Source organism: Acytostelium subglobosum (genome assembly GCF_000787575.1).
Source record: "Acytostelium subglobosum LB1 DNA, scaffold: scaffold29, whole genome shotgun sequence".
Taxonomy (NCBI): Eukaryota; Evosea; class Eumycetozoa; order Acytosteliales; family Acytosteliaceae; genus Acytostelium; species Acytostelium subglobosum.
Genome location: NW_012236504.1, coordinates 396,295 through 413,878, shown reverse-complemented (window position 1 = coordinate 413,878; position 17,584 = coordinate 396,295). Strand labels below are relative to the sequence as shown.

Here is a 17,584-nt window from a genome sequence, read left to right as displayed (position 1 = left end):
ATAGTCTCAGCCTCATCAACATTGATAAAGAGATAGAGAGATAGAGAGAGAGACAGAGAGAGAGACAGAGCCAACGCTGAAACATCAAGAATGTACAGGTTGATTGAGAAGTGTGGAGCAGGCACATATGGAAGCGTCTACAAAGCAATAGATATTAGAAACAACATGGTTGTAGCGCTGAAGAAGGTATCCAATGTAGCCAAAGAAGGTGGTGTATGTATCATCATTAACGAGTCAATGAAGGAGAGTGGAGGCCTCGTAACTCACATCAACGTACACACACACTATAGCGAGCAGTTGAGATCAAGTACTTGGAGCAACTAAGGAACACTTCAAATATTGTGAATATATACGACTCATTCTACTTGTCACCAAGCGAGCTGTTCATTGTGATGGAGTATCTAGAGGGAGATCTTTGGAAGGTCTTATCCAACCCATCATGCAGCCTATCATTGGATTCAATCAAGAACTTTATCAGACAGATACTAGAAGCAGTCTATCAATGCCACTCCAAAGGCATCATGCACAGAGATATCAAACGTAAGACATACATTCATCCATCACATTGGAATCGTCCCTTATTACGTAGACACTAACATCGTCATCTATCTCCAACTCTACTCATGGACTCACTGGACATCCCACTCATTCTCATTCAATCTCATTGCCACCTGGACTCAATCAATCAATGTTAACAGCTGCCAACTTATTGATCAGTGGCGAAGGCGAGTTGAAGCTTACAGATTTTGGACTATCGACATCATTCCAATCACAAGGCGACGAGCAATTCTCAAACAACGTTGTTTCATTGTACTATAGACCTCCCGAGCTACTGCTCGGATGCATCAACTACGGGCCAGAAATCGACATTTGGAGCGTAGGCTGCATTCTGATGGAGATGCTCACCAACAAGTATCTGTTTGCCGGCAAGAATGAGGCCGAGCAGCTGGAGCTGATCTTCAAGCGCTTTGGAACGCCCAACGAGTGCTCGTGGCCGGGCGTCACCTCGTACGCCCTCTGGGACTTCTCGTTCGAGCACTACAGTCACAGGTCGCTCAACGATTGCTTCCCGCACCTCAGCTCGTCACTGCCCACATTGTTCGACCTGGCCTCCAAGATGCTCGAGCTGGATCCGCGCAAGAGGATCACCAGTCTACAGGCATTGAATCATCCCTTTTTCCACACGGCATGCGATGTCAGCGAGTCACTTATTCCAAGCTCGCCAACATTCATTCAAGATATATATTACCATCAGCTACAGCAGCAGCGACAGCAGTACCAGCAGCACTGTCTACCGCTACCGCTACTACAACATCTACACAACTACGTACCATCTCAATCAATCGATATACCCCAACAACAACAACAGCAACAGCAAAGTCTACTTTTTAACAATGCAGCAGCATGTTCATCATCGTCAACATCATCAATGCTCAGCGGTGTCGCTAAGCATCCCCAGGGTGTCAATGGTGGTTGTGGTGGAGGCAGTCAAGCCACAGCAGGAAACAACAGCAACAACATGGCATTCAACAACAGAACTCATCAACCAAACTTCAACTCCAACCCCAACTCCTTCTCATCATATCCCTCCTCATCAGAGCCCAGCAAGGCCGCCGATTATCTTTTATCCCATCATCTTACGCATCACTCGTTCACCGAGCCTGCGGTGCCCTCATATTATCGCCCAAACAGCATCACTCCTCCACCACCCTCCAACGCGCCCCAGCGTGGAGCCTTTTGTTTGTCAAACACTCCAGGTAGCGCAGCCTCCTCGATCACGGCCAATGCCGCCACACCACAATTGCCATCCACGCATCATCTCCTGCAGCTACAAGCCAATGACTTTAGTTCATCAAACAAGTTCCTCTTGCCTGAGCTCTCGGCTTCCATTTACAACAACAACAACAACAGTAGCTGTAGCAACTCCTACTCTTCGGACGCAGGACATTCAAAGAATGGTGGCGGTGCTGTCTGTGGCAATGGAGCAGGCAGCCTAGCATTCTTTGGCAGTGCAGCACAACCAAGATCGGTACAAAGACAGCATCAGCAGCAGCATCAGACAGACAACTTTAGCCAATCACACAACACGCATCATCAATATCCACAACTATCTTTTGTTGACTATTCCAACCAACAACAACAACAGCAACAGCAACAGCAGCAACAACAACTTCAACAGCAACAACCAATAATACAGGGTAATCAATATGGATATCAGCTTCCAATAGCTGTAATCATCCAGCAGCCACAAACCCGCAATCATCTCTTCCAACATCAACAACAGCAACAGCAACAACAATCAGTGGCAGCACATCTACTACCACCACCAATCACTGCCCAACATCACTTTTATCAACTGCCCTCGATAGATAGTCTAACAGGAGCAGCAGCACACCTACACAACTTCTATCCAGGTCAGTTCGCTGGTGTGGACGGCCCCAACAGCCATCACCACTACTTCCAACAATCTGACGACGACTTCCAAGACGACAGCTCAGACCACGACTCCAACCTCGATGACCATGGTGGTTGGGGTGAAGCTGACTATGACTGTCCCATCTCGGCAGCAGTCGCCGCATCACTCAATCCTGCCCCCATTGCCGTGGCCCCGGCTCACTATGTTGCCTTTGACCAACAACAGATCCACCACCATCCATATTTCCATCAGCAACATCAGCAACATCATCAACAACAGCAACAACAACAACAACAATATTCGTATCACCAACAACTTCCAAACAAATGCATGCAACAGCAACAACAGCAACAGCAAATGGATATCGTAGGCCTACCACTATCCAAAGGCAAGATGCATCTACTACACCAGAATGGAAACGAAGAGTATCCGATTCACATCCTCTGAACACCCACCCAGACCAGACCCTACACAACAATGTCATAGCCGTGGCCATTCCAACCGATTGCCATCTATCGTCACCTCCATCCATCCCATCCACCAACACCTTTGTTTTGTGCGCCAACGTTCTAGCAGTGATGTTGAACACACTGCTGCCTGCACATACACATACACATGTGCACATGGTTCGTCGATCACCATGCTTATTAGGACCACCTTGATTAGGAGGTGCCCTCTCCCGTTCCCCCTCCCAGCAAGCTCGCTCAGATTCATCGATCAACAAACAAGTTGAATAAAACATGTGTGTGTTTGCAAATTGGCGCCAAAACCCATTCTTTCTTTCAATTTTAAAATTGATGATGAGCGAATGACTGACTGATCTGGAGTCTTGTTCCGGAACAAGACACACACATCATCCACTTATTCACACTCAATCAAACCAAACAGATAAACAGAAGTAATTGCTTGCCAATCAAAGTTAGATAGATATATTGTTTGATTGATCAATCACAGTTACATCATTTACAAGAAACGGTAATATATTTGATTGAACAACACACACAAACAGGGCGCGAACGAGTGCGTTACGTTAGTTTTGTACATTTCACGTCATTCTCAATGTAATGTGCATAAGTTATTAATACGTGTCCTAATATTACATCAACAGATAACAATCAACTCAATCTTATACATTCATTCAAACATATATACAAGTACAAGTACAAATACAAATACACAAACACAAACACATAATATAATAATGCAAGCGATTCAAGATGAACCACTATTGCGAGAGAATAAGGATAGATTCGTCCTGTTCCCAATCAAGTATCCAGATATTTGGAATATGTACAAGAAGGCTGAGGCATCGTTCTGGACTGCCGAAGAGTTGGACTTGGCCGCAGACACCAACGACTGGGAGAACAAGCTGAACGACAATGAGCGCCACTTCATCACGAATGTGCTGGCATTCTTTGCCGCGTCGGACGGCATCGTCAACGAGAATCTGGCCACGCGCTTCATGTCCGAGGTGCAGATACCCGAGGCACGCTGCTTCTACGGCTTCCAGATCGCCATCGAGAACATTCACTCTGAGACGTACAGTCTCCTCATCGACACGTACATCAAGAGCAGCGAGCGCAAGAAGGAGCTGTTCAACGCCATCGAGACGATCCCCGCCGTCAAGAAGAAGGCCGACTGGGCCCTGCGCTGGATCTCCAACTCCAAGTCGTTCGCCGAGCGTCTCGTGGCCTTTGCCGCCGTCGAGGGCATCTTCTTCAGCGGCAGCTTCTGCTCGATCTTTTGGCTGAAGAAGCGCGGTCTGATGCCCGGCCTGTCGTTCTCCAACGAGCTGATCAGCAGAGACGAGGGTCTGCACTGCGACTTTGCCTGCATGCTGTACCAAAAGCTGGTCAACCGTCTGGATGCCGCGGTGCTCGAGTCGATCATCCGCGACGCCGTCGCCTGCGAGAAGGAGTTCATCACCGAGTCGCTGCCCGTCGATCTGATCGGCATGAACGGCCGCCAGATGAGCCAGTACATTGAGTTCTGCGCCGACCGTCTGCTGGTCTCGCTCGGCTACAAGAAGATATACAACTCGGCCAACCCATTCGACTGGATGGAGATGATCTCGTTGCAGCGCAAGACCAACTTCTTTGAGAACCGAGTCTCAGAGTACGCCAAGAGTGGCGTGGCCAAGCAGAGCTCCGGTCAGAACCAATCATCGGCTCAATCACGTGCCTTTATTCTCGATGCCGATTTCTAAGTCATTGGTTGGTGGCAATGTTGCCCAACCACCTATCCATCAATCCATCATCCCTCCCAACTCATTCACTTGGCAATGCTTTTGTAACACCCTCTGTCTCTCTATCTCTCTCTCATATACGCCACAACTCTCTCTCTCTCTCTCCCGCCACTTCCATCCATCATCCATCCACCATCCTTATTCCAATCATTAATGGTGGCAGTGGCACAACCAACAAAGAATTCTTTGTAAATAAAGGTCGTACTAATATAGTTTACTCTCTTGGATTAACAATCCACGAGAATAACATAAATATAAACATAAACATCAATATCAAACCTGGGATTGGTCCAATTAGTATTTGTATCTGGATACTGACTGGAACATCATCATCATTCATCCAATCACGAACAACACACAAACAAAAGACGTATTAAATGTTTTTAGCACTTCACTCTTCCACAACACTCTTCACTTCATTTCACACCACCTCACAACACATCAACCACAAACATTATTGCTTCAACCTCATTCATTCAACGACACAATCAAATCAATCAATCAGATCATTGTTGTATAACATTCATTCTTCATTCATTCATTCATTCGTTCACATACATATATATAATATAATATAATATTAAGTTAAAACAAACAGATATTACAGGACGACGAAAGATAAACAAACAAAACAAATACAACAACAATGGCACAGAATCCAAACCTTTCAAAGAATGCGATGAGAGGTCTGACCAACTTCATTGCTGATATTAGAAATGGTAAGAGTGATTGATATAGACGGGCAAACAGATAGTCAGACAGACATGTGTTAATTAACACTTATATATGTTGCAGCCACATCAAAAGAGAATGAGGAGAAGAGGGTGACAAAGGAGATGGCTCACATTAGGAAGGAGTTCAAGGAGAATAAGAACATTGATGGATATCAGCGCAGGAAATATGTCTGCAAGCTAATCTACATGTACATGCTCGGTTACGAGATCGACTTTGGATACATGGAGGCTGTCACCTTGCTCTCATCTACAAAGTTCTCTGAGAAGCAGATTGTATGTTATCCTTTGATCATTCAATCGATTCGATCAATCAATCACATGATGATCTAATATGTATATCTATAATCTAGGGATACATTGCACTTGGAGTACTACTGAGTGAAACTCATGAGTTGTTGCCATTGGTGATCAACTCGTTCAAGGAGGACCTCATGGCCAGAAGTGATTACTTCCAATCATTGGCCTTGTCAGCCATCTGTAACATTGGTGGAAAGGAAACAGCCGAGTTTCTTGCACCAGTCATTCAGAAGTTATTGATTGCCGAGTAAGTTGATTGATTCATCGTCTCTTGCTTGCTCATTCACTCACTCACACTCGATCAATCAATCAATCAATCAAACAAACTAGGACATCATCACCAATGGTAAAGAAGAGAGCATCTTTGGCTATACTTAGGATGAATCGCAATCATATAGGACTGGTTACTCCTGATGCTTGGGTGGAGAGATTGATCTCAGTGCTCAACGAGACAGACTTTGGTGTGCTCAACTCGTTGATGAGTCTGTTGATCCACTTGGTGTCGGAGAAGGCTGAGGGCTGGGAGCCCGCCGTGCCCAAGGTCGTGCACCTGCTTCACAAGATCGTCATACAGAAGGAGACGGCCAAGGAATACATTTACTATCACATCGCCTGTCCCTGGCTCCAGGTCAAGCTTCTGCGTTTCCTGCGCTACTTCCCACCTTTGGACAACGATGCCAATGCACGCAAGCTCACCGAGGTGCTCAACTCTGTCCTCTCCGTGTCCGAGAGTGCTAAGGCCGGTACCATCAATCATAAGAACGCCCTGAACGCTGTCCTATTCGAGGCAATCAATTTGATCATCCATTATGATAAGTATGTTGGTTGTTGTCTTGTATGTGACACAATAATCAATGATCACTCACTCATTATATCAATCAATCAATAGCGATCCAGCATTGTTGGCTCAGATCTCTACACTGCTTGGCCGATTCATCACTGCGAAGGAGACGAACATTAGATACTTGGGCCTCGAGGCAATGTCTCACTTTGCATCGCTCTCCAACGAGACATCAGTCATGATCAAGAAGTACCAAGACACTGTCATTCGTATGTAGTCCACATCCATGCATTGCTTTCTATCACTCTCTAACAATCAATCAATAACGTAGTATCACTCAGAGACGCAGATATCAGTATTAGACGTAGAGCATTGGACTTGCTGTACGGCATGTGCGATAAGGACACGAGTAAGATTATTGTTGCGGAGCTGTTGACCTACCTCCAGACAGCAGACTACAACATCAGAGAGGAGTTGGTCATTAAGATTGCCAACCTTGCCGAGAAGTTCGCTTCGAACTACTCGTGGTACGTCGACGTCATCCTCCAGCTGATCACATCAGCCGGCGACTTTGTCTCGGACGACATCTGGTACCGCGTGGTCAAGATCGTCACCAACCACGAGGACATCCAGACGTATGCTGCCAGCACCGTGTTCAATGCGCTCCAGGCCAAGAACTCTCACGAGACCCTGGTCAAGGTTGGAGGCTACATCCTCGGTGAGTTTGGTCATCTGATCGCCGACAACCCTGCCAGCACACCCTTCATCCAGTTCAACACTCTGCACTCCAAGTTTGCCACGTGCGGCCTACAGACCAAGGCGCTGTTGCTGTCCACCTACGCCAAGTTTGTCAACTTGTTCCCCGAGCTAACACAGCAGACGCAGGAGGTGTTCAAGCAGCACACCAACTACATCGACGCCGAGATCCAGCAGCGTGCGTGCGAGTACCTCAACCTCACCAACCTCAACGAGGACTTGATGCAGACCGTGCTCGATGTCATCCCAGCATTCTCTGAGAACAGAGACCTTATCAACAGCAACACTGGCAGCATTGGCGCGCATGGCTCCAATGGAATGCAGCAGCCACAGCAGCACCATCAGGCCATCCCCGCCACCGCCCTGTCCAACGGCGGCGGCAACAGCAACGTTGCCAGCGGTAACCAACTGGACCTGCTCGATCCATTCGGACTTGGCGTGGGCAACCAGCCACAGCAGCAGATGCCACCTCAGCAGCCACAGCTGCAACTCATGCAGCAGCCTGCTCTACCACAGCTTGAGCAGCCAGCGGGCGGCTCGCCATTTGGCTCGGGCCAGCACAACCTCCTGTCGCCAACCATGGCCAACTTGTCGCCCAACACTGGCTCGACAGGCTCACCCATCGACCCGCTTCAGATCAAGATTGCCAACGCGTTCAACCGTCTGTGTCTGAACGCCGAGGGTGTCCTATACGAGGACTCCATGATCCAGATTGGTCTCAAGTCCGAGTACAATGGTGCACAGGGCAGGATCGTCCTGTACTACGGCAACAACTCATCGTTCCCACTGTCGGGCTTCAACACAGTGATCGAGTCGGCTTCGACCAGCGCACTCCAAGTGCAGGCACAGTCGATCGCGCCTGTGATCCAGCCCAAGGTACAGATTCAGCAGACAATCACATTTACATGCACTGGCGAGTTCTCCGAGTCGCCAACGGCTGTGATCAACTTCCTCACACCAGGCCGACCAATCACCATCCACCTGAGGCTGCCGATCGTCGTGTCCAAGTTCTTTGAGCCATACAACCTCAACTCTGGCGACTTCTTTGCCAAGTGGAAGATCCTGCCCGGCAAGCCCGTCGAGATCCAGGAGGTGTTCAAGCCAAGCAAGCCCATCGACACTGCCGCCTTCAACAAGACGTTGAGCGAGGGTCTCAAGATCACGACGCTCAAGATGATCGACCCCAACCCCAACAACCTTGTGTCTGCAGCACTGTTCCCATATGGCAAGAGTCCACTCTTTGTTCTGATTCGCATTGAGTGCAATCCACAAGCATGCATGTGTCGTCTGACAATCCGTTCACAGTCTGCCGTCATGTCCAATGCTACCAAGCAATTGATTGTCACTCATCTTTCATAATCACTCAACAACACTTATAGTACAACGCTCATCAATCAATCAATCAATCTCTATCAATCAGTGATATATACAACATACAATTCTTTATGTTATGTGACAACCAATAATAACAACAACCATCCATCATCAATCTACAGCTTGGCGTCTTGTCAAACTACACCAACCAACCAATCATCAATCATTCTTCAATCAATCAATGGCAATAAATTCAAATGTATAATAATAATAACTTGTTGCATGTTTGTTCAACATCTTCCATCCATCCATCCTGGTAAGGTCATTCTTCTCTGGATTCGTGATTGGTTTGATGGGCGAGTGGTGCCCAGTGAGGAAGATCTGTCAAAATGGGCATCTTATGCATTGAAATATCTTGTGTCTTTTTTGATCAAGGTTTGGGCCTACATACCAACTTGATAACCTGGATGGCAAGTTATTCAATCACTTGACACTACACGTTGTATTACTAATACATATATTCATACATACGTATATAACAATATTAGTTGTATCATTCTTTCAAGTTAATAAATATGAACAAATATACAATCATTACATTGGTTATAGTGACCTTGATGATTGGCAATGCTCAATCAAGAGATCATCAATACATAACAGTGAACTCCTCAGTATGTAACATCAACATATTGATGACCAAGTCATCATCACATTTACTAACTCACATCAACAACCTAATCAAATAATCGATCAATCAAACAATAGTACCCATGCCCATTCACTAGAGAGTTGTCATACGTACCATCACAACCAATGACTGGACAAGATGTCTATATCCTTCAATCATTGCTTGAGAGGACTGTTCCAAACATCCCACTCTCTGCTACATTTGATGAGCTCACTGAGGCTGCTCTCAAGAAGTTCCAATCTGTAGCCAAAATGTAAACATAGTTGATCATTATGTTATGTGATTGATGACCTAACATACTTCCATCATATTTATATATGTATATAGTTCATCAACTGGTGTGATGGATATTAATACCGCCACAGTATTGTTGGATAAGAATTTGGATGATGGATATAAGGACAATGGTGAGATCCCACCTGGATTCCTTTACAAGGTCCATGTTCCAGTTTACCGCAATCGTTCAATTGAGACAAATGCCACTCTCTTTGATTCTAACTTGAAGCCATTGTTAACCTTTACCGTCAAGTATGTTATCATTCCAGTTCATCATTGGAATCATCCCACTCAATCAATCACTCACTCAATCATTCCAATCAATCAACTTAGGACACTTGGACAGAGTGACTCGAATGGAAATCCATACAATGAGTTGTGCCCAGATGGAGCAACACCAACTGGATTGTATACATTCGATTTGAACTCACCGGAGGATGACCCAGCAGACTTTGGACCATACCCAGTGAATAGAGCGGTGGAGGGATTGGCCGGCAATGCCTACATCGTCATCAGTAACATTAGAGACGGTATACTATTGCATACTGGCGAGTGGGCTGGTTGGACACCATCGCAGCCCATGCCACCATCACACGGATGCATTCATTCCTATCCAACCTACATCGATGACATCTGGCAGATCCTGACCAATGACCTTGGTGTGTACATTCGCAACAACACCTTTGGACAACTTCCATATCCATACCATCCACAAGGTATCCTATCTGTTGAGCTTATTGATTGATCAATTGATTGAAAAAATACATCAGGTCCTCTGTTTTCTTTACATTACATCCACATTGTTATTTAAATCCATGTCCACATCATCAATCAACCAATCAATCAATCAATCAATCAATCATATGTCGTAACATTGATGATGTAATGAACGACACTTAAATGTGTGTGTTTGAAGACACACATGACCCCACGACCAGTCGTCAAAGATATCAAATCAGTGTCGTTTGTGCCAACGATGTGATTAAAGGTGTGTTTAGAAGTGAGGTGGGTTGATTTTAATTTATTTTAATTATGGTTGAACCCCCTCAATTCAACACACACAGTAAGTACCCTTTCAAAACTTATCTCTATCAACATCATTCTCTCACACACATATATAAACACACACACACACAAACACAAAACATAAACACATCTCTTCCCTTCCAGAACAACACATCCACCATCAAGCAACATCAACATCAACATCAACATCAACAATCAACAATCAACAATCAATATTAATAACAAACATTGTCTGTCACCTACCAACCCAACCTCATCCTACTTCTCCTTCCTTCCTTCCTTGTTTCTTTCATTCATCCTTTACTTGTCCTAGTCCTTCCTTCCTTCATTCCTTACTACCCAATAATATTACCCATTTTGATTCTAATCAATCTTAATCAATCTTTATCAATTAATCAATCTATCCCAATCAATCAATCATTGATCATCTCAGACAGACAGACGATTACTTTTTTTTTGTACATTTGTTCATAGTACTTAATATTATTATTACCTGTAAACTACATATAACAAGCCCAAGAAGCAACAGCAGCAGAAGCAGTAACAACTAGGATGTCTAGCAGTGAATTTCAAATGGACACCGACTTTGAAGACTTTGACAGTTCAAACTTGACAACAAAGAATTTGTTCGAGGGTACAGAGTATGTTGTTGATTGAATGAATGGTTGATTGATTGATTGATTACTAATCATCATGTGATGATACTACCATACCAGTCCACGAGGATTAAACGAAAGTATCAACTCTACGTTGAACCACTTGCAATATAATAATGGTGGATATAATGGTGCCAGTCAGGATCAGTATTATCAACAACAACAACATGCTGACTACAGAGCATCGAGACAGGGTATCCCCTATTTACAGCAGAGTAATGGTGCGACCCCCCTCCACATGGGCGGCCAGCAACAGCAGGCACAGCAATTATCGTCTCCATTGATTGCACCACAGGCCACATTTAACAATGGTCGATCATCTAGTCAGGTCCCACTGCAGCAGCCACCCATCCAGCAGTACCAGCAGCAGCCTCAGCAGCAGTATCAACCACAGCAGCCACAGTACCACCAATCTCCTCATCAGATGCTGCCTCAGTCACCACCTCAACAGCCTCAGGCATCGACCAACACTGCACAACAGCAACTTCAGCCGGCACAACAGCAGCAGTTGCCATCGACCGCTGTCAGCTCCCCACAGCCCATCCTGGACACGATCTATAAGTTGCTGTCAGAGCAAGAGACCAACCTGGTCAAGATGATACACGAGCAGTCCATCGTCTTGAATCGCCTCACACAGCCACTGGACGAGCAGTCGGTGCACAGTCTGCAGAACCTTTCACAGCAGCAGGTCACCCTGTCCAACCAAATGAACACCGAGATGTCTGCCCTTGACGCCACCAAGAAGGGTATGATCCTCGATCCCACCGACCTTGCCAAGTTGTTTGCCCTGAAGCAGGACCTCCAAATACAGTTCAAGCAGCTGACCCTCCTACATCAAGAGGTACAAGCTATTCTAAATCCAAACAGCCAGAGCCTCAAACCAAAGTAAGTGTATCGCCGCTCGTCACAACCATGGTCACACTCACTCATATACTAACCAACCAATCACGTTTAGTGTCGCACTTGTAATGAAGACACAACCATTCCCAGTTGTGATCACAAAGGGAAAGCAGCTGAGCGAGAATCAACTGGTTGTGCAAATCCTGACGGGCGCACGATCAAACTTCCACATCAATGGTCCTGTCAAGGCGTCGTTGATGTGTGATTCAACGCCAACCAACAAGAACAACTCGCAGCAGCAGCTCGAGATGGACTCGCAGCCAATATATCCAGCCACATTGACAGCACACTTCCCCTTAAAGTTCCTGGCTGGCACCAGGAAGAGCTCAGTCAACTTGAAGTTTGGCGTCAACATCCGTGACATGGACAACGTCACATCCGCCGTTGAGAGTGACTCGTCCAACTCCTTTGTGGTCATCACGAACGAGTGTCAATGGGAAGGCAGTGCTGGTGTATTGCTAAAGAAGGATGCATTCGATGGACAGGTAAGTGCTGTTTGTTCATTCAATCAATCAATGTGCTAACCAATCAATCAATCAACTACTAGCTTGAGATATCGTGGGCTCAGTTCATCAACACACTTCAGAGACACTTCTTGATAGCGACCAAACAGGATCCAGTGCGACCAAAGCGACCTCTATCACAGTTTGACATCAAGTACATCCAGCAGCACTTCTTTGCCAACCGAACGATTGTCCATCAGCAAGACTTTGACAGGTTCTGGAACTGGTTTGGAAAGTCAATGCAGACCTTGAGGTATCAAAGACACATTTCGGCTCTCTGGCAAGAGGGGTATGTATACATATGTGCGCCATCATCAAGATCTCGACCACAAAGCTAACCATACGCCYTGCCAAATTTATAGTATAATATACGGATACATGGGAAGACAAGAGGTAAATGATGCGCTCACCAATCAAGACCCAGGCACATTCATCATCCGTTTCAGTGAGAGGAATCCAGGACAGTTTGCTATTGCCTACATTGGAAATGAGCTGCCACATCGCATCAAGCACTATCTGGTGCAACCAAACGACACTGCCGCCGCAAAGAAGACATTCCCAGACTTTTTGGCTGAGCATCCACAGTTCATTTATATATTGCAATGGACCAAAGGTCCAGATGGACTGCCAAGGTTCCTCAAGTCACACAAGGACTCTGTGTTGGGATCGTTCGCGCCAAAGAAGTCGGCACCAGCTCCAGTAGGTGGTTATGAACCTCTTGGAAATTAACTTCATAGCCAGCAGCAGCCCGTCAGCCATCATTGCTTTGGATCAATCCAAAGAACGCCTCCTCCAACATCCAACCATCCTCTTCAACACCACTTCCTTCCTTCCCACCTCACTAATGATGATGATGCGATGCTCACAACGACCCTTTCATCACAGTCCATCCCAGTCCAAGAACATAAAGTACACAATCGAATCCCTTTTGTCCTATCTCTTGTACATTCTCGTTGGGGTAGACTATAGTTAGTCGTAACAATCTATGTATTAAAGTGAACCATGGTCTACATCGTCGTTCATTCATTCATCATAATGAGGTTGAAGATGATGATGATGATGGCGGTGATGATGCAGCACCACGAGTGAAGTTGTTGATGATTGATTGAGGCTTCAGTGAAGCACCCTTCTGGAGGAACTTGCGTCGGTATATCTCGCCTCGCTCTCTGTTGACCTTGTATCCATTGACAAAGAAGTTCTTCCATATCTTATCGGCGTAATACTTGGACAACAGATAACAATAGTAACTTGATCCATAGAAGTAGAGATGAGAGAAGCCTGCCAAGAACCTGTTGCCAATATCACCAGCAATCTTCAGATTGTTCTGGTGCAACTCTGACATTATCTGTTGTGGTGACTTTGTTACTGGATGCTTTCCATGCAATATCAAGTCCAACATTGCCATTGATATCTGTTTGTGATGGGAGCGTGAGTAAGTATGAGTGGACATGCGTGTATCACTTTGATCAAACTCTTACCTGTTTCTGTGTCTCGACTCCTTTGAACATGTTGGTGTTGGCCTCTTTGTATGAGTTGATCATTTGCTCAGAGAGCACTCTGCCGCTTGAGTGATGATGCGCAAACTGCCGCAGTATCTTGGGGTCCCATGTGAAGTTCTCCATCAGTGTGCTGGGTATCTCTACAAAGTCAACGGGCCCACGTGTGCCACATAGATGTTGGAAGTCACCTCTTGAGAGTACTGTGTGGAGACTGTGACCAAACTCGTGGAACAATACCTCGAGTTCAGAGTGATCGAGTAGTGATCTCATCTGATCGCCGGCATGTTTGGAGTGGAATGAGCACACCAAAGCCACCTTTGGCGTGCGATAGTCGTTCATGTTGGGCAAGTCGGTCGTGACGATATTATAGTTCTTATCTCGGTATCCCAATTCCAAGACATAGTTGACGCCTATCGACTGCTTGTTTGCACGATTCCACAAGTCCATATAAATATATCCAACAATGCCCTCGTGTCTACTAAGTAGCGCTGTCTTTACAACATCAGGGTGCCATGATTCTCCAGGATTCATTGGGACCTAGGGGGTTGGGCTTGCAAGTTAGAACAAGGCTGTCCATCTCCATTCAATCAATCTATCGATCACATACCTGTTTCAGCTTTAGACCAAACATTTGATGAACGATGCGACTGAGTCCTTCCAGCACGTTGTCCAACATGAAGTACTCAGAGAGTTCTGATGAGCTGGGTGCCTTGAGTGAATCGATCGCATTGGTCTTGATAATGTTGGCATAGTAATCAAAGTCCCATTGGAAGATTGGATCGCCAGTGAGCTCAGTTTTGCACTTAAGACTGTATAGAAGATTGAGTTCTTGATCAGTTTGTTCTCTATACTCGTTTGAAAGATGCTAAATGTTGGTTGGACATGATTGAGAAGGTAGGTAAGTAAGCTACTGATCAGGTAATGTCATCTTGCTGGTGCTGATTGGCGTGACCTACGTTCAAAAATGCAAGGGCCTTCTCTGGAGACTCAATCAACTTTGTGGACAGTGCATATTCGGAATAGGTATTATATCCAAGTATCTTTGCCATCCTATCTCTCGTCACTATCATGTTCTGTAGGTGTTGGCTAACGTCTGGATGTTGGGTGATTGGGTGTTGGTAAATGGACGCTACCTGGGCCTCAATGGTCCTGACTCTCAACTCATACTTACCATTTGTCGGTGTGTTTCTTGTGCTGATGTACATCCTCTTTCGGATCATTGGATCCTCAACATGGCGCAGTACGCCCTCTGCCATGAATTGAGAGGTTGGCAACTGTGCCTGCTCACCTTGGACACGCACAGAGCCGGCATAATCTTGAGGCAGGTTGGCCAATGCTTGCTTGGGAACTGTGAATGAGGAGACTGGTGCCGGTTGATTGGATGCCCTCATAAAATATGCGCCCTCCATTGATATCGCTTGTTTGTGTTCGATCACCTGCTTCCTCTGCTGTTCGGACAAATGTATACCATTGATCTCTGACTCCTTCATCATCTCCAGTACGAACTCCCTATGTGTTGGTGGGAGGTTGGCAAATTCTCTGATTGATTGATTGATTGAGTGAGTGGAATGGTTCCAAGGAGTGCGAATGATTGATGTAGATCACTTACCTATGCTGGTATATGGCTCTGAGAGTGTTGTATATGTCTGGGTTGGCATTCAGTTTATGTACATAGTGCGCCATCAGGTCGTAGTATTGATCGGCAGAGTGGGCATGAGGTGTGCCACCCATGACTGATCGACACAGCTCGGCCGGATCCATCAGACTACAGATCTCAATGGATATACCATCGAGAAGATGCAGTCTCCTGATGATCTGAGTGATGCTGTCGTGTTGGGTGACGGGCCGCTCCAGCAGCAGTGCCAAGTTCTCCTCACATCGACTCAGACATTGATTGTACAGCGTCTGCCAGCCTGCCGGGCAGTCCAACATGTCGATTCCAAACAGTCCAGTGGGTTTGTTGGCCAAGCCACTATCTTCAAACTGCGTCAAATGGAACTGTCGCAGACTTATCCATTGTCTATGTCTTCTCAAGTGATCAAACTGCATTGCTCTATCCTCTGCAATAGAGTGCTGATGATGTTGATGATGTTGATGATGTTGATGTCTTGGGTCCTGTCTTGGGTCATGTCGTGGGTCTTGTCGTGGGTCTGAGGGTGGCCATCTTTGTTGTGATCGATCAGGCGTCACTCTTCCATTGACAGGTGAAGAGTGATTGATTGCATATGTTTGTGGTGTTGTTGAGTGGAAGTATCTTTGTTGATGTTGTTGTATGTTACAATATTGTTGAAGTCGTTCCAATGGTAGTCTACAACTCAAACGTCGTGTAATGAGCGAACCAGTGTTTCTCAGGTTGCTTATGCTACTTTTATTGAGTAGCATTATATGTATATATATCTGAATACACTTTCTATTTACATATATATAAATATATACACAATAAGAACAACAGCAACATTGAATACTTCAAGTTGTAGTGGACATTGAACTCATGTCGTCTCAAGAGAGAGAGATCAACGAAACGGCAAAGAAATGAGCAACTTTTGTCAAAATCACACAGTTCCATCATGATTGGTTGTCAATTCAACTTTGACATCTTTGTGTGTGTCAAGGGACTTGTGTCAAAGATTGATTGACACTCACACATCATTTGCAAATATTGTTTAATGACTCATTGATTATTATTATTATGACATAATTGATACTATTTATTACCTAATCATTTGAGTCGAATGTGCCATACATACATTTAAATGTAATATTTTTGTTTGGTTGGGTTGGTTAGTTGATTGATTGATTGATTGAGTGGTTGGTGGAGTTTGTGTTAATGGAGTTTAGATAGATACTCAACCATGAGGAGATGACCTCGCTCATATGCCTGTCCAAGCAGTTTGGCAATGGGTACATCCATGTTTGGAATTAAAAGATGGTCCATGAGGTATTGGAGACAAATTGCTACCTTGTATCAACGATCCATGGCTGAGGTATAGTATCGAGGCAAGTTACTATAGGCATGTACCGTGAGGTTATAGACAGCCTTTCTTTGATCCTCTTTGTCCATGCGAGTTACCAAACTGACATAGGCCTTCAACATTGGAAGGTGTCCACATTCAACATAACCAAAGTAGGCGGCAATGTCTCGAGGAAGGTTCAGGAGATGGACATGCGAGTGAAGGATGTAATCCACTATGTCCGTGTGTCCATTCTCAACAGCTTGGTAGAGATGTGACATGCTCCACTCTGTTGTGTAATTGTCAATGAGGAATTTGAACACATCCATGTGTCCATCGTAGACTGCCTCTTGCAAATCATTCTTATCGCAATCATCTAGTCCGTGATGATGGTGTTGGTGAAGGAAGCGAACAATCTCCATGTTGCCATGCCCAACTGCTTTTGTCATTGCACGAGAAAATGAGCGTGACTCATCTGCATCGACTTTGCCAAACTTGTTGTGATAGTCACGAACCAATGATATGTCGTTGAAGCAATCAAT

General features: G+C 45.4%; 6 protein-coding genes across 6 annotated transcripts; 5 read left to right on the top strand and 1 right to left on the bottom strand.

Moving 5' to 3' along the window:
* Window positions 1–90: 90 nt before the first annotated feature.
* Window positions 91–2,863, top strand: SAMD00019534_109440 (hypothetical protein; the record flags this gene model as incomplete). Its single annotated transcript, XM_012893973.1, has 3 exons — window positions 91–213; window positions 291–540; window positions 699–2,863. 3 exons carry the CDS (start codon window positions 91–93, stop codon window positions 2,861–2,863), a joined length of 2,538 nt encoding a protein of 845 aa, XP_012749427.1.
* Window positions 2,864–3,617: 754 nt separating this feature from the next.
* SAMD00019534_109430 (hypothetical protein) lies at window positions 3,618–4,622 on the top strand (the record flags this gene model as incomplete). Its single annotated transcript, XM_012893972.1, has 1 exon — window positions 3,618–4,622. The coding sequence occupies one exon, from the start codon at window positions 3,618–3,620 to the stop codon at window positions 4,620–4,622; it is 1,005 nt and encodes a 334-aa protein (XP_012749426.1).
* A 685-nt stretch (window positions 4,623–5,307) lies between these two features.
* Window positions 5,308–8,588, top strand: SAMD00019534_109420 (hypothetical protein; the record flags this gene model as incomplete). Its single annotated transcript, XM_012893971.1, has 6 exons — window positions 5,308–5,380; window positions 5,457–5,668; window positions 5,746–5,939; window positions 6,023–6,508; window positions 6,582–6,742; window positions 6,805–8,588. The coding sequence occupies 6 exons, from the start codon at window positions 5,308–5,310 to the stop codon at window positions 8,586–8,588; spliced, it is 2,910 nt and encodes a 969-aa protein (XP_012749425.1).
* Window positions 8,589–9,118: 530 nt separating this feature from the next.
* Window positions 9,119–10,249, top strand: SAMD00019534_109410 (hypothetical protein; the record flags this gene model as incomplete). The annotated part of the gene is made up of 4 exons (XM_012893970.1): window positions 9,119–9,214; window positions 9,309–9,484; window positions 9,559–9,759; window positions 9,841–10,249. Coding segments are annotated over 4 exons (882 nt in total), but the record flags the coding sequence as incomplete, so codon positions are not given.
* Window positions 10,250–11,106: 857 nt separating this feature from the next.
* On the top strand, window positions 11,107–13,321 carry SAMD00019534_109400 (hypothetical protein; the record flags this gene model as incomplete). The annotated part of the gene is made up of 5 exons (XM_012893969.1): window positions 11,107–11,174; window positions 11,250–12,074; window positions 12,145–12,574; window positions 12,637–12,881; window positions 12,955–13,321. 5 exons carry the CDS (start codon window positions 11,107–11,109, stop codon window positions 13,319–13,321), a joined length of 1,935 nt encoding a protein of 644 aa, XP_012749423.1.
* Window positions 13,322–13,622: 301 nt separating this feature from the next.
* Window positions 13,623–16,140, bottom strand: SAMD00019534_109390 (hypothetical protein; the record flags this gene model as incomplete). The annotated part of the gene is made up of 6 exons (XM_012893968.1): window positions 13,623–14,003; window positions 14,071–14,628; window positions 14,699–14,956; window positions 15,048–15,184; window positions 15,263–15,630; window positions 15,701–16,140. The coding sequence occupies 6 exons, from the start codon at window positions 16,138–16,140 to the stop codon at window positions 13,623–13,625; spliced, it is 2,142 nt and encodes a 713-aa protein (XP_012749422.1).
* Between the last annotated feature and the right edge of the window lie 1,444 nt (window positions 16,141–17,584).